This window comes from Babylonia areolata, chromosome 10 (assembly GCF_041734735.1).
Source record: "Babylonia areolata isolate BAREFJ2019XMU chromosome 10, ASM4173473v1, whole genome shotgun sequence".
NCBI classification, from domain to species: Eukaryota; Metazoa; Mollusca; class Gastropoda; order Neogastropoda; family Buccinidae; genus Babylonia; species Babylonia areolata.
Genome location: NC_134885.1, coordinates 15,791,280 through 15,816,480, shown reverse-complemented (window position 1 = coordinate 15,816,480; position 25,201 = coordinate 15,791,280). Strand labels below are relative to the sequence as shown.

The 25,201-nt window shown below is 43.1% G+C and overlaps 2 protein-coding genes across 5 annotated transcripts in view; one reads left to right on the top strand and one right to left on the bottom strand.

Moving 5' to 3' along the window:
* Nucleotides 1–21,752, bottom strand: part of LOC143286824 (uncharacterized) — a 47,910-nt gene extending 26,158 nt beyond the window's left edge. The window contains exons 1-2 of one of the 2 annotated variants that reach the window (XM_076594634.1): nt 21,671–21,752; nt 15,556–15,757 (exon numbers count right to left, since the gene is read on the bottom strand). The gene's annotated coding sequence lies outside the window, so the exon portion shown is untranslated. Of the gene's footprint in view, nt 1–15,555; nt 16,779–21,670 lie in introns of those variants that run through there. The other variant, XM_076594633.1, reaches the window with a different exon arrangement.
* Nucleotides 1–25,201, top strand: part of LOC143286825 (leucine-rich repeat-containing protein 72-like) — an 82,301-nt gene that overhangs the window by 32,080 nt on the left and 25,020 nt on the right. Inside the window, exon 2 of one of the 3 annotated variants that reach the window (XM_076594636.1) lies at nt 9,004–9,077. The exons of 1 other annotated variant lie outside the window; for it this stretch is intronic. In XM_076594636.1, coding sequence (XP_076450751.1) covers nt 9,004–9,077 — 74 coding nt within the window. Of the gene's footprint in view, nt 1–9,003; nt 9,078–21,884; nt 23,038–25,201 lie in introns of those variants that run through there. One more of the 3 variants, XM_076594635.1, reaches the window with a different exon arrangement.

Sequence of the window (25,201 nt, the reverse complement as noted above, 5' to 3'; positions counted from 1 at the left end):
TTGAAAGTCCCTTTTATACAGTACAGTTCTTTTAAGCACCCCTTTACAGGCGGTGGCAGTCAGAGTCACGCTCGAGAAAACCATCACTGTCTGCTCTCTCTACCTTCCCCCTTCCGTCCGTGTTCTGAGGCAGGACCTCATGAACCTGGTCGACCAGCTCCCACGTCCGTTTTTACTGTTGGGCGACTTCAACGGACACTCCCCGCTCTGGGGAAGTGAGATGACATCAGCCCGAGGTCTTCTCTTAGAAAACCTTCTCTCTGACATGGACTTGTGCTGTCTTAACGACAAGTCTCCCACTTACCTGCATCTGTCCTCTGGAAAGCTCTCGTGTTTAGATCTGTCGGTCTGCGATCCATCGTTGGTCCTGGACTACGAGTGGAAAGTGCACGACTATCTGCACGGGAGTGACCACTTTCCTGTCGTCCTCCGCCCCACAGATGGTCAGACTCTCTGCCTGACCGCCTGTACTACGACAAAGCAGACTGGAGTTTTTTTACCACCAAGATAAGAGCGGAGCTGCAGGAAGAAACAATATTGAAAAGCAAGGACCCTGCTGACGCTCTGACTCGGATCGTTTTAGATTGCGCCAAAGCAGCAGTCCCATCGTCTACCTCCAAGCCTCAGGTCCCTAGAACGCCCTGGTTCAACGCGGAATGTCGGGAGGCCCGCAAGTCTCGGAAGAGAGCGCAGCGACGCGTCTTTCGGAGACCGGAGTCCGATAGCGTTCGAACCCATCAACAGCTGAGGGCGAAAGCCAGGTATGTTTTTAAAAAGAGCCAGAGGAAGTCTTGGAGAGATTTCTGCTCTTCCTTAACCTCCAACACACCCAAGAAGAAAGTGTGGAGGGTTTTAAAAAGAATTAAGGGCAAAAACGCATGCCCGACCTTCCACCATCTTAAACTTTCAGACGCTCTGGTCACAGAGAAGAAAGCAGTTGCCAATTTGCTTGCCTCCACAATAGAACAGAACTCGAGATCTGCTAACAAATCTGCTCGCTTTCTTAAAACCAAAAACCTGTCAGAAAAAACACCATGTAACTTCTTTTCCGACAACACAGAGAATTACAACCTTCCTTTCACAATGAACGAACTTAAATCTGCCCTTCAGACCTGTACGGATTCCTGTCCAGGAATGGACGAAGTCCATTATAAACTCCTAAAGCACCTTCCCCAAACCTGTCTGGACACCCTGCTTAAAGTTTATAACCACATTTGGGTCACAGGCTTCTTTCCACCCTCCTGGCGGAAAGCCCTCATAATCCCGCTGCCGAAACCGGGAAAAGACCCCTCGAACCCTTCCAACTACCGCCCAATTGCACTGACCAGCTGCGTCTGCAAACTGATGGAGAAGATGGTCAACGGTAGACTGATGTGGAAACTAGAGACCGACGGCCTTCTGGCGAAGGAACAGTGCGGTTTCCGCAAGCATCGCTCTACCGTTGACCATCTGGTTCGTCTGGAAACCACGATAAGAAATGCTTTCGTCAACAAACAACATGTGGTGGCCATATTTTTTGACCTGGAGAAAGCTTACGATACCACATGGAAATTTGGTATTCTTTCCGACTTGCACAAGCTCGGCTTCCGAGGACACCTGCCTCAGTTTATCCACAATTTTTTACAAGACAGACAATTCCAGGTGAGAGTCGGCACCACCCTGTCCGACATTCACGAGCAGGAGCTGGGTGTCCCGCAGGGGAGCATCCTGTCGCCGGCTCTGTTCAGCATCAAAATTAATGACATCGTTCAATCCGTTCAGAAAGGATCGGACAGCTCGCTGTTCGTGGATGATTTTGCCTTATATGCAACCGGCAGCACGTACGCCAGCATCCAGCGACGGCTTCAGCTCTGCGTCAACAAAATCCAGTGTTGGGCAGAGGAGAATGGCTTCACATTTTCGTCCTCCAAAACTGAATGCATCCACTTTCATAATTTTCGCCAATTCTATCAGGACCCTGAAATCCGTCTGGGAACATCCACCATCCCGGCGGTCAAGGAAGCCAGATTTCTAGGGGTCGTCTTCGATCAGAAGCTGAATTTTCTCAGCCACATTAAACAGCTGAAAATATCTTGCCTAAAAGCCCTGAACATCATCCGAGTTGTGGCACACACGAACTGGGGTGCTGATAAGAGGACTCTCTTGCACCTCTACAGAGCCCTGGTCCGGTCCAAACTGGATTATGGAAGTGTTGTATATGGCTCGGCCAGACCGTCCTACCTGAAACTGTTGGACCCTGTACACCACCAAGGGCTCCGTCTCAGCTTAGGTGCTTTCCGCACCACCCCTGTGCACAGCCTGTACGCAGAGGCGGGGGAACCGCCTCTTTCCAACCGCAGACTGAAGCTGACCCTGAACTATTATTTGAAATTGTTTTCGGAACCTACAAACCCTGCTCACGATGCTGTATTCAACAACCCTTTCGATAAGAAATTTACAGACAACCCAAACTGCATACCTCCTCTCGGACTCCGCATTCAGCCGCACTTGGAAAATGCCGATCTGGATGTCGGTGGCATCTCAGATTTCTCTAAGTTCCCTGACAGCCCCCCGTGGACCTTTACAACACCTGAGGTCCGATTCGATCTGGCCTCGTACCGTAAGGACACCACCAGTTCTCTGGCCTACAGAACCTACTTTTCGGAACTGTGCCACAAATTCCCCACCTTTCAAGGCATCTTCACTGACGGTTCCAAGTGAGAGGACGGAGTCGCCGCATCTGCGTTCTGTCCCGCCTTTCCTGACCGGCCCTCAACGGAACACATCCTGTCTGACAGCTCGGTATACACCGCGGAACTGACCGCACTGGTCCTGGGGTTAAAAATGGTTCTCTCTTCCAAACAGAAGAGATTCATGATCTTTTCCGACTCCTTATCAGCCCTGGAGGCGATCGCCTGCAGGAATATCACTCATCCCAAACTGCTGGAATTTTATGAAACTTTTACTCTCGCAACGAAGAAAGGATACGAGGTTGTGTTGGCCTGGGTTCCCGGACATGTTGGCATTCGTGGTAACGAAAGGGCGGACCTGCTGGCCAGGAACGCTGTAAAGAAAGAATTGTCCAGATCCTTGGTACCCTATACAGACATGAAGCGGAAGGTCAATACTTACGTTAAGGATCTTTGGCAAGAGAAGTGGAACACCCAGATGGACAACAAGCTCTTCCAGATCCGTCCGGACCTGGGGGAGACCCTCCCTTCGGGGGTGAAGAACAGAAAGGAGGAATCTGTGCTGTGCAGACTGCGTACGGGGCACACTTTTTTTACTCATTCTTACTTGTTGAAGGGGGAGGAGGCCCCTCGATGCGTTCCCTGTGACGAGCCTCTCACCGTGAAACACGTGCTCCTTGACTGTTGGGATCTGCATGACGTTAGACGCAGACATTACACGGCGGTTTCTTTGAAGACTTTGTTTTGTGATGTCCCTCCGTGGGCGCTGATGGACTTCTTAAAAGAAGTGAACCTTTTTAACCAGATTTGAAGGTTTTAAACTATGGAAGTTTTTTTTTTTTAACTTTGGAGTGGAAAGTTTGAAGTGGTGACTCGTTTTAATTGGTTGTTGTTTTTTTTTAGCCTTGTAGTAGTAATTGACGCGGCGATAGCCTTGAGATGGCCTTAGTGGTCGGCGAGGCTCTAAGCACCATAATTTCATTTCATTTCATTTCATTTCACAATCGTCCGGCCTCTTCTGAAGAAAGCCAACCTTGACGCAAACATTTTGAAAAACTATCGACCAGTTTCTAATCTTCCATTCATGTCCAAACTCCTTGAAAAAGCTGTCCTCATGCAGCTTAACAACCACCTTTGTTTCAACAATCTCATCCACCCATTTCAGTCTGCCTATCGTGCTGACCACAGCACCGAAACCACTCTCCTCCACATTCTGAACAATATACTGATAGTGTCCGACTCAGGAAAAATTTCCCTCTTCTCACTCTTCTCGACTTGTCAGCCGCCTTTGACACTATAGACCATTCAATCCTTCTTTCCCGTCTTCATTTTACATTTGGTATCAACGGCAGTGTCCAAAACTGGTTCAAATCTTATCTCACTGATCAATTCCAGTCTGTCATTGTTGATCATTTCCAATCTGAACCCGTTAAAATCGAACATGGAGTCCCACAGGGATCTGTTTTAGGCCCAGTGCTCTTCATACTGTACACTGCTCCTCTCGCTGAAATTATCAACCACCATAATATCAGTCATCATTCTTATGCTGATGACACTCAACTCCAGAAGAGTGATACCCCTGAAAAATTGTTGTCGCTCTTGCAAGAAACATCCAACTGCTTCCTGGACATTCAAAACTGGATGACTCGAAATAAGTTACAATTGAACGTGGACAAAACTGAAGCAATGATCATAGGAACTAAACAAAAACTGTCTTCCATCACAATTGACACAATGAAACTTGGCAGTACATCCATCCCTCTTTCCACGTCAGTCAGGAACCTCGGTGTTGCCCTTGACAAAACACTGTCCATGCAAAAATTTATCAGTCAGACATGTCAGTCCTGCTACTGTCAACTGTGGCGCATCAGTGCTGTCCGGAAATATCTGTCCACTGACACAACATCTAGACTTGTCGTTTCTCTCATTCTCTCTCGCCTTGACTACTGTAACTCTCTATTGTCTGGTTTGCCTGCTTCATCCATTCAGTGCCTTCAGTGCATACAAAACTCTGCTGCCCGACTCGTCCTCAGAAAGAAAAGATCTGAGCACATCACTCCTCTTTTGCAACATCTCCACTGGCTCCCTGTCTCACACCGAATAAAGTACAAGATCAGCACTCTATGCTATAAATGTATTCACAAAACTGCCCCTTCCTATCTCTGTGGCTGCCTTCACCTCTACACTCCATCTCGCTCACTACGATCGGCTTCGGATCCACTCTGTTTACGCATACCCAGATTCAAACACTCGACTGTTGGCTGCCGTTCTTTCTCTGTCTCTGGACCTTGCGATTGGAATGAACTTCCTCTTTCGCTTCGTCAAGTCTCCACTCTCAGCTCTTTCACGTCTGGCCTTAAAACCCACCTCTTCCCAAAATAGCCTCCCTTGCCTGCCCTTCCTTGTCTTTAGTTTCTACAGTTTTAGAGTTATGAATGCGTGTGAATGACTGGTGCGAAAGCGCTTTGATTTGTCTCTGCACAAGATTCAGCGCTATATAAATACCATTATTATTATTATTATTATTATTATTATATCTGTCTCCAGATCTTGGCGCCAGCTGTTCTTTGGATGGCCTCTTTTTCTTTTACTCTGAAGGTTCCAGGTGAGGGCTTGTCATGTGATGCTGGATGCAGGTTGTCTGATAGTGTGGCCAAATCACTTCCAGCATCTTCAGAGGTTATCTTCTTCCACAGGCTGTTGGTTGGTTTGCTGCCACATGTCTTGGTTACTGATGGTATTTGGCCAGTGAATTTGCAGTATTGTTCTCAGACAGGTGTTGATGAATGTCTGGATTTTTTTCATTTTTGTGGCGGTGGTTCTCCAGGTCTCAGCTCCATATAGTAGAACTGGCTTCACGGTGGTGTTATAGATCCTTATCTTGGTGTTGATGGTCAGGTTTGTGGAGCCCCATATGTTTTTCAGCTGCCAGAAAGCTGCTCTTGCCTTTCCAGTCCTCACTTTCACATCAGCATCTGTATCACCCTGTTTGTTGACAATGCTGCCGAGGTACATGAAGCTCTCTACATCCTCCACTGCTTCATCATCGAGGGTGATGGGGGCAGTGTTGACTGTGTTTGCCCTTAGAACTTTGATCTTTCCTCTGTGTAAGTTCAGTCCAATGCAGTCCAATGCATGCTTAGTATTCCGCAAGGGTTTTGGTCTTCTTCTGCATCTGCTGTTGGCTGTGAGAGAGAAGAGCCAGGTCATCAGCAAAGTCCAGGTCATCCAGCTGTTTCCAAAGTGTCCACTGGATGCCGTTCTGCCTTTGGTCTGTGGTCCTCCTTATCACCCAGTCTGTGGCAAGCAGAAACAATACAGGTGACAGCAAGCATCCCTGTCTCACTCCAGTCTGTACATGGAAGTCACCAGTGAGCTGTTGGTCATGAATTATTCTGCACATCGTTCCTTCATAGTTTCTGATGATGTTGGTGATTTTTGGCAGGACTCCATAGTGCCTCAATAGCTTCCACAATGTCTGCCTGTCAGTGTTGTCAAATGCCTTCTCATAGTCAATGAAGTTGACATGCAGTGATGAGTTCCATTCCAGTGACTGTTCCAGGATGATATGCAGAGTCGCAATCTGGTCAGTGCAAGATCTTTCCTGTCTAAACCCTGCTTGCTGGGCTTGTAGCTGTGGATCAAGGACCTCTTCCATTCTATTCAGGATTACCTGGTTGAATACCTTCCCTGGGATGGACAGCAGCATGACCCCCCTGTAATTTGAACACTGTCTGAGATCACCTTTTTTTCGGGGGTTTGATAAGGTACCTCTCTGTTGGGATTTCTTCCTCTTCCCAGATCTTTTTGAAGAGTGGGTGCAGCATCTCCACACTGGTCTCAGCATCCATCTTCAGTGCCTCTGCCAGGATAATGTCAGGTCCTGCAGCCTCGCTGTTTCTCAGCTGCTTGATAGCCATGTGAAATCACTTCCTTTGTAGGTGGGCTACAGTTGATGGGCAGGTCGCTGTCAGCTGGTTGGACATCAGGTGGGTCCTGTGGTGCTGGTCTGTTCGTTTATTTATTTATAGTCTGTTCATCTAAGATGATCAGCAGCTCCTCAAAGTGCTCTACCCATCTGTTCCTCTGTCCTTCCTTGTCTGGAATGGTCTTCCCTTCTTTGTCCTTGACTGGTCGTTCTGGTTTGCTGTACTTTCCTGACAGCTTCTTGATGGTAGTTTATAGTTCTTTCATGTTTCCTTGGTAAGCTGCTTCTTCTGTTTCATCTGCCAGTGTCCCTAAATACTTTTGTTTGTCTTTGTCTTCTCTGACACTTTGCTTGACAGTCCTGTTTGCCTCGGTGTATTCTCTTTGTGCCTTGGCCTGTCCAGCTCTTGTGCGGCTGTTGTTGACCACTGCCTTCTTCATCTTCCTTTCTTCTATCTTCCTTAAAGTCTCTGCTGTGATCCACTCCTTGTGGCTGTGTTTCTTAGGGCACAGTACTTCCTGGCATGGTGTTGTAATTACCGCTCTTACTCTTTGCCACCTTTCATGAATGGTTTCCTCTTCTCCAATCATCTCTTGCAGCACCTGGAATCTGTTGGAGAGCGTGATCTTAAACTCTTCCACATTGGTGGTGTCTTTGAGGAGAGTGGTGTTGTGCTGCTGGTGCTTGATGGTTTCTCCTGTCCAATTCCTTCTCAACTACAGCTTCAATCGGGCAACAAGAAGATGGTGGTCTGAAGCAATGTCGGCTCCTTGTTTTACATGGACCTCATGGAGGGATCTTCTAAACTTTTTCCCAATGCACATGTGGTCGATCTGGTTCTCTGTGGTGTGGTCCGGTGATACCCAGGTGGCCTTGTGGATCCTCTTGTGCTTGAAGATGCTCCCTCCAATGACGAGGTTGCTTGTGGTGCATAGGTCTGCTGATCTCTCTCCATTGTCCTTCATGGTGCGCAGACCCTGCTGCCCCATGACCTCTTCGTAGCCCCTGTTGTCACTGCCAGTTATGGTGTTAAAATCTCCCATGACAATGATGATCTTCTGCCTTGGACATCTCTGTATAATTATAGAAGGTCTGTTGTAGAAGTCTTCCTTTGCCTCTCCGTCACTGTCATTTGTAAGGGCATAGCACAGGATGGCATCCGTGTTGATCCTCCTCTTTTTGGTTTGGCAGGAAGCTGTGATGATCTGAGGTCCATGTGCTTCCCATCCTATGAGGGCTCCCTGGGCTGTCTTAGACAATAGCAGGATTACTCCTTGGGTGTGTGGTGTGCCGTCATCTTCATGACCCGAGAACAGCAGCAACTCTCCTGTGGCTAGCCTCTTCTGGCCAGAATCTGTCCATCTCGACTCGCTGATTCCCAGTATGGTGAGGTTGTAGTTCCTCATCTCAGCTGCAACTTGCGTTGTCTTTCCAGCTTCAAACATGGTTCTAATGTTCCATGCTCTGATGGTAATGGTGGTCCTGGTGGAGATGATAGCAGTCAGCCTGGTAGCTTCCAGCTGACCCTGGCTTTCACCACCTGGCTTCATCAGTTCTCCAGCTGGAGATCCATCTGCCCCCAAGTCCAGATACTCATTTTGAACTCTCGTTGGCATTTCTGTTGTGGTGGTTTGGTTTTCTGGTGAAGGATTGCTATTTGCTGGGTGCAGTTGGTGAGAAAGGCCTTGATCCACTGGAACGTCGATCCTCTGATTACATAGTGATGGACCTTACGGAGGAGCTGCTCGTAGGATGCCTTGTCAAAGGCCTTGGCAAAGTCTTAAATAATCATGTCTGTTTGGATTCCTTTATCCAGGCTGGAGATGATTTCATGTGTTAAGGTAAGGAGCTGGGTCTTGCAGCTTCTTCTCACATTGAAGCTATGTTGGCAGTCTGTTAGGATGTTATGATGATCAAGGTGCTGCATGATGTTGCTGGTGACGATGTGTTCCTGGATCTTAGAAATGAGACTGGTCAGGAAAACTGGTCTGTAGTTTGCTGCACAGTTCTTGTCCCCCTTCTTGTAGATTGCAGACACACTTGCAGGTTTCCAGTCTTTAGGGGCACATACCTCATTGAAGGACTAAGGTGTTTGTTGAATGGTTCAGTAAACATATTTCAGAGATGGTGTGAATGAATATCATGTTAGATTATATGCCTCAACCTACATTGTTTGCAGCTTCATCTTTGATCAGTATTCGTGTGTTTGGTTCAATGACTGATTGTTGGGATGCAAATGGAATTGTCTGTCCATAATCAGGTGATATCAGTTTCAGTTCCACTGTGTTGCAGTCGGTATATGCATTTCACTTAGACCAGTATGAACATGAGGTTACAGGTGAAAGAGTGTCAGAGAGATTGACAGACATAAAATTCATTGTTTTCATGTTTCCATTCTGTGCACAGGCAATCAGTGATATACTACAGCATCACCAGATCAACAAAGACAAAGATATTGAGGAACTGTTTCTTGGAAATAAGTAAGTAAATCAAAGTTCAGTCATTATTCATTAATAAGACCAATTTATTATCACTGTTTTTTGTCTGTTTGATTTCATTGTTTATTTTTTCTGTTTTGCTGTTGTTGTTGTTTTTTGTTTTTTTTACAAATGTAGCCGTGTACCGAGTGGTTCTAATAGGGGTACGGCACAAAAGACTTAACTAAATGATTAATTGAATGAAAGGATAGACAAGATCCCACGCACAGGCCAGGAACATATAGAGGCCAGTCACAAATGGGGTTTTCTATTGGTTTATTTACAATAGTTATAAACTAAAGGAGAAGACTAAGAAGAAGTAATGAGAAGAAGACAAGAACTAAGAGAATATAAAAAGAGAAGAAGACAATGCTAAGAGAAGACAATGCTAAGAGAAGAAGATATCTAGGAGAACTAAGAAGAATGGAATGACACAAACAAATGTCATAAGCACAACATGTCGGCACAAGTGAATAGTAAAGCACATGTATACATGGAAAGACTATCACTCGGGTTTGGGATACGCAACAACATAATGCATATGTGTGAAGACCAAACGCTGACATCAAATGACATTTCTAATACATTTAAATAGTGCAGTTAAAGTGATTGAAGCGATGCTGACTTGGTGAAAGTACACTGACAGTATAGATTAGTTAAAGCTTATACTGTGTCAAAGTGACTCAAATGAATCAGTTTATCATGTTGCACTATACTGGAGTAAGCTGTATAGGAGAGAGCATGATAACTAAATTACAGTTAACAGACTGATACATACCAGGTGGCTTTAACCAATAACTGGTATTAATCCAACACTATCTTGTAATCACAACAGCAGAATACTACACACATCTTAGAGTACTGAGAATCAGTGAAACACTGTAACCATCAGTGATAGCAAATGAGAAAGAACGCATCATATGCACCCACTAGAATATTCTGGAACAAACTATTAGTGTCCAGAGACGTCACTGACTGTGACGTTAAGAATCAAATGGAACACTGCTCCATGCAGATGACGACATGGCGATTTTCTAGATCAATCATAGCTGAGCTGTGACTAACATGTCAAAGCAATAACTGAACAAAGAATTAACTGAACAAAGCAATAACTGAACATACTCATATGAACACAAGTACTGTGTTGAACAATACAATTTACAAATCAACACATTCTACACACTAGTACTTACAGCGATACGTAGCGAGGTGTCAGCCGTTGTGGGGACACACACGACACACTGCCCGCGACACAGCAAGAGAGAGAGCAGGCTCTGGTCAGATGACTGACCAGGTATGAAATGACCACTCATCATTCACTGTGCCAATTTATGCAAGTTTAGCGGACCACAAAGTCCGTCACGTGTGCCTGCGAGCAGATCGTCACTAATCACAGAGAATCCGATGACAATTGTGTTTGTTTAAAGGTGTTCAGTGACAGATTTCTAAATGATTCCTGAACCGATTTACGTCGGATATGTTGCAAAAGAAAGAGCTCAACACCTACTTTATAATGAGTATAAAATGAAGTGTTGGTTATTTAAGATGAATTTATAATCTTAATTTAAGTCGCCTGAATAGGGTCAGTTTTAACGAGCTCGTCGCTGAAAATTACAAACTGCGTTAAATCAGTTTCACGTAGGCGAACATAAATGGAATAGATTTAAAGATGGAATTAAGACGATTCTGCCAGTATATAATACTAGTAGTTTACTGATCTGACAAAAGAGCTATTAATTAAATACTGTGGAACAGAAACACAAGTTTGCTCTCAGCCAATGACGTACCGCGATGCGACATTGGGCGAGCTGTGAGCAGGTGTCTGGTGAGGACAAAATGATGTAAGCAGAGTAACGTCACACATTCTGTGTGCGGGTTAGGAGGGAAAACTGTCGTCTGCTAATACAGCTTGTGCGTGAATAGTGTTGGAGCAAGCATAGCACGCTTGGTCACACAAAGTATTATTATACTTATGTTAAAAGGGGGGGTAGTGTAGTGGTGGGGACAGGGGTTGAGTAGGAGGTGAAGAAGGTGAAGAGGTAGAGTAGGATAACAGGCAGAGGATAGGTGCACAATCCACTCTCTCCTCGTACCACAGCAGGGTCTTTTAGAAAGATGAATTGAGGTGTTTATTTCTCTAACTTAACAGCACACCTGGAACACACACAATATTAAAACCCAGGTTAAATCAATACCAAAACATATGCTAAACATAATTGCACTGATGTAACAGAAACATCATTATGTTGTCTGGACAAGTAAACAATTCCACAAATAACCTTTCTCCATTCTGACACTCAATGTCTAGCCGTACACTCTCTCCTCAAAGAGATCTATGTAAAAATGTAAAACAAGCTTCATATAGCTTACCATCAACAATCAGTGGCACGTAAGTTAATGTGCACCACATATATGATTAACAAATACAAACTCCCAGTGTTTAACTCCTGTCAAACCACCATAGAATAATAGCTGTCGCACCAAGTATGTGGCAGACAATTACAAACTCTCAGTGTTTAACTCCAGTTAAATCACCATACAGTAATAGCTGTTTCCATTAAGACTGAACAAATCTGTACTTTGTCTCTGCAAAGTATCTCATTGGTAAAAATTTTTACATGGGAATAATATAGTTACCAAGTAATTTGGTAAATATATAGCAACCTGTGTGCACCAACATAGGACTGCCTCTCAGTGGTCTCAAATCTTATTGAACACATTCAGCTATGTGTTACCCCACTGGCATATAACACATGACTACAGCACATGGTAATCACAACTACCAAGTCACACATGTTCCCCATATTGCATTATCACTCATGTGTGCACACACATGGAAACACATGAACATACAGTTAGCCTGTAGATTTGTTCACCTTGAATATAACCATCACCACCTAACATACAAAATAGGTATGTCATACTTCAAAATAACTCCAACTGTTACAACCAAAACATTATACACAGATGCAACACACATAATCTCTGTTTCTTTGTGACTGAATGCTTACATTGTTCCCACAGTATGTCAACAATTGACACACCACTGACATGTTACTGAACATTATCATTTATGCAAGCCAAGATGCACAACATGTAAACCCAAACATGATGTCCAAGCATCATACCATAATATCAACCTGTAGGAAACAGGAAAGGGGGGGTGGGGGGGGGGGGATACCCAAATACCCTAAACCAGTACTCCATTTAGTCATGTATTGGCTACATTGTGTATTTTAACCACTTTTCCCTCAGTCACTAGCCTCAAATACAGTTAAGCCATACACATGCTGGCTATACTCTCTCACAAGTCATGGTATCTGCATCAACATATTCCAGTTACATTAAGTGTGCAATACCACATCAGCTAAAAAGGATCTCTCAACACTCTTGTGCCACAACATCACAATTCTACAAACTCCAAACTGTTTCCAAAAACCATAAAGTAAATTGTCAACAAAGCAAATTACCAGTACAAGCCTTACTCACAGCCCCCAACGTTTCAGGGTTCACTTTATATTCATGTAGCAGAACACAATCCCACAGAGCCAGTGTCTTAGTCACAGAATCCAAGTATACCATAAATCAAGCATTCACCTAAGTCCGAAAAATAGATGCTAGTTTGATACTCACAGCCCCCATGGTACTGTCTTGACCGTCTGGCTCTCCTGGCCTGCTTCAAGGAAGGAAAAGAAAGAAACCCCACTTGCCTATTCATTTTATCCTCTTCACAAGCTGGCGCTGTATGCAAACTATCTTCCGACCCAGAACGTTTCCAATTGGCTGAAGTTAACAGACCAATCTGGGACTGACAGTGCTAGACTTGCACATCAGCACTTTTCTCACAGAACCCAGCATTGTCAAGGAGAAGGGGAGGGGAGGGGGGGGGGTGATGAAAAGAGGAAGGGAAGGAGGAGGAAAGATCGCCCAGCCCTGATTCTGTTCTAAACAGCTCATGATAAACACACCACACCATGTGGTGACCATTGAGGCAGATGCCATCCTGCCAGAGATCGACATGGGGGGGTAAGGAGGGGGGTTAGGGGGGAGGGGGGGACGGGGTTGAGGGTGATGGAAGTGGGAGGTAAAAGGGCAGGGGAGTGTATAGGAAGAGAATGGTCAGAGAAGATACCATCTTTACTTAGTATTTCTTGATAACTTGCTCCCTCTGCACTTGGCCAAGGGAAGGGGGGGAAAGGGAGAGAGGGTATGGGGAGGGGTGTTGGTGGGGATAGATGCCATGAAAGGGGGGTGGGGGGAGAAGAGTAGGGAGGTAGGAAGGAGGGGTCCATCAGTGAGCAGTGTGTCTGAGAAAATCCCATGCTTCCACCATAGGCGCCTGACACACTATAACATCCACTCCTTGCTTTTGAAAGCAATGTCCTCATTGCTGCAGATCGCATACCAATCAATTGCTTCATGCAAATGGTGAGACAAATTCTCCAACGAAGAGTGTTAGCAAAACATTAATACATAAGGATCTTACAGGAATCCCTGTCATCATACATTATCTGATGTATGTCACCCTTACATATTACAAATAAATGCAGAACATCTGTTTTTGCTCATCACAAACTTTATGGATATTTCCCAAGAACTTAATAAACAATGCAGAAATTATATCTGTTTATTGTTGACCATATAATTTCCATTTCAGGCATTTGATGAAGTGATCAAAATATAATGCATCATTGGAGACAGTACATACAAGTAGAAACATAATTTTGTTTAGTTCATGTTGTAATTGGAAACTAAATCTCATTATGATGAACCTAAAATGATCCATGATTCTATCACAAAACCATCATAGAAAGAAATAAGCTGAACTGCTACAAGGTCTTCTCACTCACTATCAACTCCATCTGACATCAGGCACATCAGGCCTTGGATACTTCACTGCCAGCTGCACAAAAATCTCCAACATATGAAAGAAGTAACTGATCACAACATCCTTGTTAAATCATCTCTCTTATTCATTGGCATCTCTGGCACAGCACTGAAATGGAAGGGAGGAATTTTTGTTTAACTCACTCAGTACGGCCAGTCCTCTCTTCTCCTCTACACAGACCCCTCGGATGTCCAGTGGGTGTCTGAATGACCCAACCTTTAGCTTCCGTCGTCAGAATTGTGGTATTCTTTGTCAACATTCACCTCTTCTGTATAAGAGCCTTCCGATTGCAATATTTTGATGACGGTAATTGGGGTGAAACGCTGTTAACGTCGTCTCTTTCGCCGTTCGTATGGAGAGAGTTAATGTCCTGTCACACATATCGGTGATTGAAGACATTTTGTTAAAGTATTTATGAATACATCTGAGTATTATCGGTTAGAAGGGGTGGGAGATGTAGATGAATGGAGGGTTGGGGGAAACTGGGCAAATGAGGGTAAAAATGTGGGTGAAATTTGGAAGACAAACAAAACCAAAAAAAACCAAAAACAAAAACAAAAAACCCTCTAAATACAGTTACAGGAAATTACTTAAAGGACTTCGTAAGAGATAAGTCGTTAAACTGACAAGCGAAACAACTGATAATGAATGCAAAAAGTCAAAAACATCAACGTTCTCAGTCACTTGTGAAGACACACTTTCGTGTACAAAAGGCTTCATCAAGCTACAGTGAAAAATTATATGCTCAATTGTCAGGTTACTAAAGCATATACACTTGACATTAGAACAATACTTGGTCCGTAATGAATTTGATAATAGTCTGAGAGCTAAGCTCAGAATTGGTCTGCGAATCGGACCAAAGTCTGAGAGAGTCAACTGACGAGGTTTTAGACTTGAATTCAAGCACCTATAAAAGTCTCTTTCTAGTATATTGCTTATTTCCTTGTATGACAATGGGCAATATACTTTTATACTATCTATATGATTTTTTGCTCCCCTTTTTGCTCCCCTGTCTGCTTGGTCGTTATAACGGAATCCAGTGTGGGATGGTATCCAACAAAAATCAACATTTGTACCCTTCACAAATAGGGAGTGCAATAAATACCTAATTTCAAAAAATAAATCTTTGATTATTCTCAAAAAGGAGCAAACCTTTTAAGACAGATTGAGAATCAACACAAAATAGGATATTACTTACTATGATTGGTATATCAACAAGATGATTTAAAGCCATAAGGATGGCCACCAATTCAGCTGTAAAAATTGAATGTCCCTTACCTAAATAATATGATTTTTCTGTTTTTAGGTCAGGAATGACAAAAGCAGATCCTGCACTGCTGTCATCCAGGACTGAGCCATCAGTGTAAACTTTTAAATGATAATCAAAATTTTCTTCTAATTCAATTCTGACAGATGCTGCTATTTTATGTTGAGATTCTACTTTTGTTGTGTCAGAAGCACATATGTTGACGTTTGCTTTTGTTAACTCCCAGGGAAGGACAGGTGGTGGCACCAGAACACGAGGTGCCATATCATGCAAATCAATGTCTGAAGAATTTAAAATATTTGACACTGAAATGGTTTTCATCTTACCTGTCCAAAAGAACACCGGCTGTTATAACCCACAAACACTGTTCTGTTCTTTCTCTTCTGGAATTTGGCATCCCTCAGGTGTTGGTTTTGGGACCCATGCTCATCATTTTGTATTTGAAGCCACTTGGTACCATCACAGCTCAGCACATTGTCCCAAGTTGATCTTTCACGGATGGCACTCATTTGTATGACTCATGTGTACCTGGCCAGATCCATGACACCAACAACATTCAAGAATACATCATGGACATCAGACATTGGATGACTGCAAATAAACTCAAACAAAATTATGACAAGACTGAAGTCCTCCTGATTCACTCAGGAACAAGCCATTACCTGACTCTACTCCCTCCTCTATCTCTGTTAGCAACATTAACATACAGTTCTCCACTGCAAGAAACCTGGGGGTAACCTTTTCTGACACTGTCCATGGAAAAACATGTCTCCAACATCTGTCACTCTGCTTACCATGAACTCAGGAAAATCAGTAACATTCACCATCTTCTCACTTCCAGTGCAACCAAAACTTTCATCTGTTCTCTCGTTCTGTCCAAATTTGATGTCTGCAACTCCTTGCTCTTTGCCATTCCTCATCACCTCCTAGACAAACTCCAAAAGGTTAAAAATTCAGTAGCACAACTGATCTCTAGAGTCAAAAAGCATGAACATGAACATCAACTTCACTGGCTCCTAATCTCTGTAAGAATACAAAACATCCACTCTTTGTTTCAATTCTCTCACTGATCCCTACTTTCCTGTTTATATTGCTGATATACCTCATGTCTCTACCCCAGCCAGGTAACTCTGCTCTTCTTCAGACAACAGAACCTTCACTGTACCTCAAACAAAAACAAAGACTTTGGCAAATGCTCTTTCTCTCATGTTGCAACAACTGTTTTGAACCAGCTCCCACTCGCAACTCATCACTCTGAAACCCCCTCACAGTTCAAAACTGCCCACAAAACCAACCTTTTTAGACTGTCAACCATTTCTTATGAAAAAGTGGTGTGTGTGCATGTGTGAATGCATGCATGCATGCATGAATGAGTGTGTGTGTGTGTGTGTGTTCATTGGTTTGTGCTTGCATGTGTTCTAATTGCCTGTATACTTTTACATTTTCGGCTTTAATAATTAAATGTAATGTATACATGTTTACATGAGAAGTGCTTAACAAGAACTGATTTATGATGTAATGTTGTTGTTTGTTGCCTTACTCGATTATTCATCTTTGTGTATTTTTGTTGTTGTGGATGTGTGTGTGTGTGTGTGTGTGTGTGTGTGTGTGTGAGAGAGAGAGAGAGAGAGAGAGAGAGAGAGCATTTGTTTGTAGGTGTATATGGGGGGTGAGTGTGGGCATGGGTGAGTCTAAATTGCCTACATATTATTTTCAGTTTTTAATTCATAAATGAGGTGTTTGTTTTTTTAAGAATTGTTTTATTTATAATGTAGTTTGTTTCATTTGTTTGTTCATCTCTTTGTTAATCTCTGTGTGTGTGTGTGTGTGTGTGTGTGTGTGTGTGTGTGTGTGTGTGTAAATTGGCTACATATTTTTACAGTTTCCAGTTTTAATTCATAAATATTTTGTACAAATGTTTCTAAGAGGAATGCTCAGCAAGGACTGTTTTATCATGAAAATGTTATAGCTTGTTTGCTTTGTTTGTTTGTTTGCATTGTTTGTTTGTTAATCTGTGTGCATGTGCATGTGTGTGTGTGTGTGTGCATGCATGTGTGCGTGTTTAAATTGTCTACATTTTTGTTGTTGCCTATGGTGGAAGCATGGGATTTTCTCAGGACACACTGCTTACTGATGGACCCCTCCTTCCTACCCCTCCTCTCTCCTCCCTCCCCCTTCCATGGCATCTATCCCCACCAACACCCCTCCCCATACCCTCTCTCCCTTTCCCCCCTTCCCTTGGCCAAGTGCAGAAGGAGCAAGTTATCAAGAAATACTAAGTAAAGATGGTATCTCCTCTGACCATTCTCTTCCTATACACTTCCCTGCCCTTTTCCCTTCCACTTCCATCACCCCCAGCCCCATTCCTCCCCCCCCCCTCCCCTTACCCCCCATGTCAATCTCTGGCAGGGTGACATCTGCCTCAGTAGTGGGGGGCATTAAATAAAAATCCTGCATTTTGTGAAAAAAAACATAATAACTGACATACATGTACAATAAGTCCTAATGAACCCATTAAGCGAGGGATCCACTTTTCCAGTGGATTGTGGCAGGTGTAAAAATTAATTAAAACTAATTACGAAGACCATTTATACCACTCACACGCAAATGGGACACCATAGTATTTAGCAAGGCGGGATGTGGCGTGACCCTGGCCTGACCCGTATCTGTCAGCACCTTCCCTATTTCAGAGACTGGTGCTTCGCACGCACTGCGCTGGTTTGGTTGTTCTCATTGCCTATGGCAGACCAGAAACTGAAGTACGGCAATCCTTAGCGACAAAAGTTAGATTTTTAAAAACGAAGGTGTTATGCCTTTTTTTCTTTCTTTTTAAATTAAAAAAAAATCATTAAAAAAAATTTGCTATTGAAGTGTGGTAACCAACAATAGGGTATTGCTATTGCATTTAATTTTTAGATGAAAGTATTATATAACTGTAACTGTACAGTTTACAAAATGAGTGAATAAATAAATGAATAAACAGATAAATGAATAAATAACGAAAGAAAGAATGACAGAGAGAGAGAGAAGAAGAAGAAAATTAAAAAGAGATTGTTTGGTTTGTACAAGACAAAGTAACCTAATTATTTTACGGGCTTAATGGTAGCTATTGACAACCTGTAGATTGCACATTCTGTAAGGAAGTATGGTTAAATTGATTTTTTCGTTCTGGTATGTATGATTAGAGCATATAGCCCTGAAGAGGCCTTCACAGTCAGCAGGGTTCTGAACAATGTGAAATTGAAACTTAAAGAAATGAGCTCGCCACAACTGTCTCAGTTGCTTTGTTCTCAGAGAGAGTTATGTCATGTCAATGCAGACAAGTATGTGGTTGCTGTGATCCACCACAGTCCAAGTCGATGACTGAAGATGTGGTGGAAATCAACTGGAATCTTTGTGCGTTATGTCAAACAGCATCACAAGAAACTTTGATCTGCCCAGCCAAGCGAGAATGTGCTGGTTACGCCTATGTTATTGAAACCCTTGCTGATTTTAAAAGATAAGGACATTGCCCAAATCCTGTTGATCTGTCTTTGTTTGATGAAGGAGATGGATATGAAGCAACGTTTCAACATTTTGCTAAGTGGCAGAAGAGGTGTAGAACAGAGGAAAGCAGTGACAAACTCTAAAAGGAGACTGGGAGCATATATATATATATATATATATATATATATATATATATATATATAAGAATTTCAAATCCAGTGCTAGTCCTGTGAAAACAAGAAACCTGTTTGGTAACGCATCTCATGCAAATAAATTAATGCATTTTTTTAAACAGTGATGAGGATATACTGCAAGGAGCTGGACTTAGGACTTGATTACAAGATGAGAAACTGTGCAGAAAAGCTTCAGGGTAGAAGTCTTTTAGTTAAATTTGCTTCAGGGGACATGGTAACAATAGATGTGTACCATACACATGCTCATTTAACTCTATAGACGTGCGGACAATCCATCAAATGCAAACTCGCGAGAGAAAAATGAAGACATGGATGCTGATATGTCTCAGTTGTGTAGAATGTACACTTATGGACTGGCACAATCAGGAATCGAGCAAACTGAAGTGCATTCATCACGTATCAAACATAAACTTCGCACAGCTCTTCCAGACCCCATTGCCACTTTACAAGGCAGAGAACTGTCCTAATGACAAAAACCTCGGTGATACCATCAAGAAACATGCAGTTATGATACTGAAGCCTCACATCTTGCAAAAACCGCTGAGCTGATAAAAGTGATCTGTTGTAGCCAGACAGTTCATTCAATGGCAAATTCCTCCATAGAATGTCAAGAAAAGTGTATACATTTCACCTTCAAGGCACCCATCAGCATGATGACCAGTGGGCCAGATTCCATTGAAGAATTAACCACTCCACCCCAGATTCAAACTGTTCTCAGCATATCACAAATAATTGCATATAAATGCAAAAAAATCATTAAAAGCAACATCACATATGCAGCACAACAGAACACAGACATCACTCCCAATCTACTTCAGCCTTAAAGTTCATTGTCAGACAAGAAAGATAGGGCTGGTTGAAAATCCTTCATAGCCTTGGCCTTGGGATCTCATACAAGCGTGTGTTGTCTATTTCGACAGATATTGTAAACAGTGTATAGCAAAAATTTGAAACAGACGGTGTAGTTCTTCTGCCAAGAATGACAAACATTTACACAGTTGGAGCGGTCGACAAAATTGACCACATCTCAAGACTGACAACAGCGGGAGACACCTTCCATGGGATATTTCATGCAGCCAGAATTGAAATAATGCCTCCCCTCCCTGTCACCTGCACAAAAATGCATCCGAGTTGCTCGGACCTCCAAAGATGTCTAAATACCACCATGTGGTCAGTGCAAAATCAGCCATCAGACTTGAAAACAAGACGCACAACATTGAAAGTGAATGGTTGGTGTACTGCAAAGGTGTCAGCGTAGTGAGCAAGGATGGAGGGGCGGATGAAGACATCAAGAACCGCATCAACAAAGCGAGGCATGCCTTCAACACCCTGCGGCCAATTTGGAACTCTATATCTCTTTCCACTCATACCAAACTGAGGATCTTCAACATCAACATTAAGGAGTCCTCTCATATGGCTCTGAAACATGGCGAACAACCAAGCACAAGCAAATGACAGGCCTTCATCAATAGATGCCTGCACCGTATTTCAAATGATCAGATGACCAGAGACCGTATCAAATGCCTGCCTCTGGAGAAGTACCAACCAGGTGCCCATTAGTGAGGAGATCAGGAAGAGGAAATGGGGCTGGATAGGCAATGCCCTTCGAAAGCCTCCAGACAACACCATAAGACATGAAAGAGATGGGCGGGCTGACCAAAGCAGACCTGGAATAGAAGCTCGGAGGATGAGATGAAGGCACAGCCGGATGGACATAGATCTGGCTGAAGAGAGCAGCCAAAAACCGACTCCGCTGGAGGAGTACTGTTGCATCCCTATGGTCTAGAAGGAGTCAAGAGGCAAAAATCAAATAAGTAAGTCACTGCAAAGGTGTCGTTGAAGATGAACGTGAGATCGCCACTGGTACACTTTCCTGGTCAGATTTCCATGCTGACGTCATGAGTATGTGGACAGACATACTAGCAACATTGGCCATGCTATCAGAAAATGTGCACTCAATTGCAATGACAAAACACGTAATGGACGTTGTGCAGCCTGCAGTGGAGCATCCAGGGCAGCATGGAGTCATTGGACCAACCTGTGTATGCCCTGGGCAAGAAAAAAAGTGAAACTTGATACTTTAACAAAATTACAGTCACCAGTGTGAGCAACGGTACATTAAAATTTCTCTTTATCCGCCCACATCGGACTGCTGTAAAGGACTGCAGGACAGAAGGCAGTCAAGCATCAGCGACAAGACACACCACCCTTCCTTGGAAGCACTCTTTACCCTTATGAGAATGAGACTGAGGAATTTACTATTCTACTATCATTGTTGGTCTTCTGCACATTTAATCTAGTAAGTACGATATTGTCTGTCAGTGCTGAAAGAATGGCAAAACAAGCGAATTGTGCGCATATGTTTGCAGTGTTTGGTGAATGCTTGATATGAATCAAAAACGTATCCAAGCAAAAATGTTTTAGACATGCGTGTGGTGCCTCTGGAAATTTTGCGGAGCTGATCGACCTTGATTATACTTACATTCACAGATTTACAATTGATCTTCTTTAATTACAAGTATATCAGAATCATCAAGGTCATATCTTAAGAGACTGAAGTACTTTGCAAAATATCAACTCATGGCAGAAGAAATTCAAAAGGAGGCTTAGTTGCTATCATAAATGGCACCCAAAGATCTGGGGGCTGCCCAGTTTGTCACAGTGGGTACACTACTTGCTACCTCCATGCTACCCTATCTTCGGCCTCTCCCTCTCTCTCTCTCGTTCTTTTATTTTTTTTTCTTTCTTTCTCTTTTCTTACGTATTTTGGTAGCAGAAATATCCTCCTCTTCTCCAACTTCTTTTAGAAACGTTTCTAACAGGTTTGGCCGCGCCATGATGCTTGAAAGTGCTGTTTGTCGGTCGCTTACGATTCCCAGAAACTCTATTTTCGGTTTACATGATCGCTGCACACAAACTAAAGAGAAACTGAAAGTCTGTTCCTGTAATCTAAAATGGCGGCACACCTCTTTCACAGTGGAAAAGGCAAAGTGCTTGAGAAAGATGGCTATACCTACACATTCCACAGGACAACGAATGATGTTATGCAGTGGAGGTGCACACGAAGAAGTACCTGTTCAGCCATCCTGAGGACTTTTTTATTCAATAGAGAGGAAGAGAATCCACGGATTCGAGTGGTTAACGAGCAGGGTCACAATCACCCGTGCGAACAGGAACGCGTTACCAAACTGCGCTTCATGGAAAACCTACGTGCTGAAACCAGAGAAGATTGCACAAGGACAGTGAAGCGACTCTATGATGCTGGGATTGCACGGGAGCATCGCCTTGCAGCTCAGGAAGGTGGTGCCAGACCAGATCTACCAACTTTTCCATCAGTGAGGTCAGTGCTGTCGAGAGCTAGAGCAAGGGACATTCCCCCTACTCCGGAAAGTGTGGAAGATGTGGAGATCGAGGGCATGTGGGCTGAAACTTGGAATGGAGAAAACTTCCTTGCGCATCTTGACAGTGACTGGGGATATGCGATCTTCTGCACTGAGGAAAACTTCTCGACCCTGAGACGATGTGAGACGGTCTACATGGATGGGACATTCCGTGCTTGTCCTCAGTCCTACCGCCAAGTATTCACGATACTAGGTGATGTGAGAGGCTTCGTGATTCCTTTGGTCAATGTGCTCATGGCAAACAGGACCACAGGCAGCTATCGTCAGGTCCTAGCCAGAGTGAGAAGAATCACGCGGCAAATAACTCACCACAACTGGCGTCCACAGGTCATCATTGCGGACTTTGAAATGGGTCTGTGGAATGCAGTGGAGACAGAATTGCCAATTGCAACGCTTTTGGGATGCTACTTCCATCTGACCCAAAACTTCTGGAGAAAAATCCAAGAACTCGGACTTGCGCGACCCTACCGAATGAACCAGCACCTCCAGGACACAGTGAGAAAGGTCATGGCCATCGGGTACTTGCCCATTCCACTGCTGAGAAACAACTTCCGTGCACTTGAACAGAGTAGGAGAACGCGCCGACTTGTGAACCACTTCCCTGCTTTGAAGGATTTTTTCAACTACGTTGGCAATACATACATCCAGCCCAATGCTGCCTTTCCTCCAGCTGCGTGGAATGTTCACAACAGGAACATGGCACAGAGAACCAACAACCATGCTGAAAGTGAGTGGAACTTTTTTGTTTGTAATGTTTTTATGAAAAAGACAGCCACGATTTAGTGGTTTATAATCAATAAATAATGGAAATAGAAAAAAAGGTTATTGATAGATAAGAGATAGATTGATAAAGAGTAAATACACTATATATGCATCTTCCTACTTTCACTACTACATGTACTACTAACTACAACTACTACTATTACTTCTACTACAATTACTACTACCACTAGGCTACTGGTGCTGCTGCTATTACTGCTAGTCCTCCTTTGGTCTGTGACAAACTGGGTCTGTGACAAACTGGCATGCTTCCAAAGATCTAGACACATCTTTTTCCCCTCCCTCTCTTTTTTTTGTTTTGTTTTTGTTTATTTTGTTTGTTTGGTTGTTTTTTTGTGTGTAAGGTACAAGTAACCCAGAGAAAGATGAAAAATATGTACATGTTCTTTAAAATGTATGAGCAACATAACAGTGGACACTGAGATCAAACAACGACCAGTTAACATCTCTGACACTGTGACCTATTTTCTATTTTATCTTTATTATTTTTGTCACGAAACACCCATGAAGACATTTACATAACATAGCAAGTAAATAATAACACAATTAACATTCGGAGGCCACATTCTGGACATTTTCACGTGTGAAATTGGGTAAGAAAATGAAATAACCGAGAATATAAGTGTCATAATTTTGTTTTGAACTCAGTGACCTACTTTAGACGCTGACCACGCCCACTTCCGGTGCAGTGATAAGGTGGATCCCTTGCTTAAATGAACCACAAAAGAATAAGGAATAAGAACAACCAAACAGAATGTTTCTACCATGAAGTGCAGCTTTCTCCTGTTTTTCGGACTTAATGCCCCCCACTACAGTGGTCAGTGAGGAGCATGGTATGGTGTGTTTATCATGAGCTGTTTAGAACATAATCAGGGCTGGGCGATCTTTCCTCCTTCCCTTCCTCTTTTCATCAGCGCCCCCCTTTCTCAGCCCCCACTCCTGTCCCCTTCTCCTTGGCAGTACCCGGTTCTGTGAGAAAACTGCTGGATGTGCAAGTCTAGCACTGTTGGTCCCAGATTGGTGTGTTAACTTCAACCAATTGGAACACTCTGGGTCGGAAGATAGTTTGCATACAGTGCCAACTTGTGAAGAGGATAAAATGAATAGGCAAGTGGGGTTTCTTCCTTTTTCCTTCCTTGGAGCAGGCCGGGAGAGCCGGACAGTCAAGACAGTACCATGGGGGCGGTGTGCTGTTTAAAGAAATAAACACCTCAATTCATCTTTCTAAAAGACCCTGCTGTAGTACAAGGAGAGTGGATTGTGCACCTATCCTCTGCTTGTTAACCTACCTACCCCATCTTCCTACACCCATACCACCACCTTTTTAACAATTATCATTACTTCTACATATTTTACATTAATAGTAATAACTGTTTTATCATGAAAATGTTATACTTTGTTTGCTTTGTTCATTTGTGTCCATATGCATGCGTGTGCATACATGTGTGCGCGTGTGTTTAAATTGTCTACATTTTTGTTGTTGCCATTATTATCATTATTATTTCTGGTTTTATTATTTTGATTGGATACATTACTTGGTTTACTTTATGGCATGATCTATTTTGTTTATCCTCTCTTACTTGTGTCTCAAATTGAATGTGTATATTTGTGTGGGGTGTTTGAGTGAATGCTTTTAGTGTTATTGTAAAGCGCATACAGCTTCAAGATTATGCACTGTTATAAGATGTCTTAATAAATGAATAAATAAAGAAGCAGCCCCAGATCTCAGAAAATACCTCTCATGTGAAATGGAAAATTACTCACCTTGAAAGGTGCACAATACCAATGGAGGAAAGATAGAAGTTTTGAAGAGCAAATAAAAGATAAAGCATTAAAATGAAATTCTATATTTTGAAGCAGTGGAAGCTCTAGCTAAAATTGATTTACTTTTTTTTATGTCCTCACACTCATGGAGTCTTTGTTATCATTTGTTCACAAAAAGAACTAATTTTCCTGAAAACACACACACACACACGCACGCACACATGCACGCACGCACACACACACACATGCGCACACGCACACACACGCACGCACGCACACACCCCAGTGCATGGATCTATACCATTCATTTGTTTTTCAGGTCTCAAAGGTATAAGAAGACAAAAAAA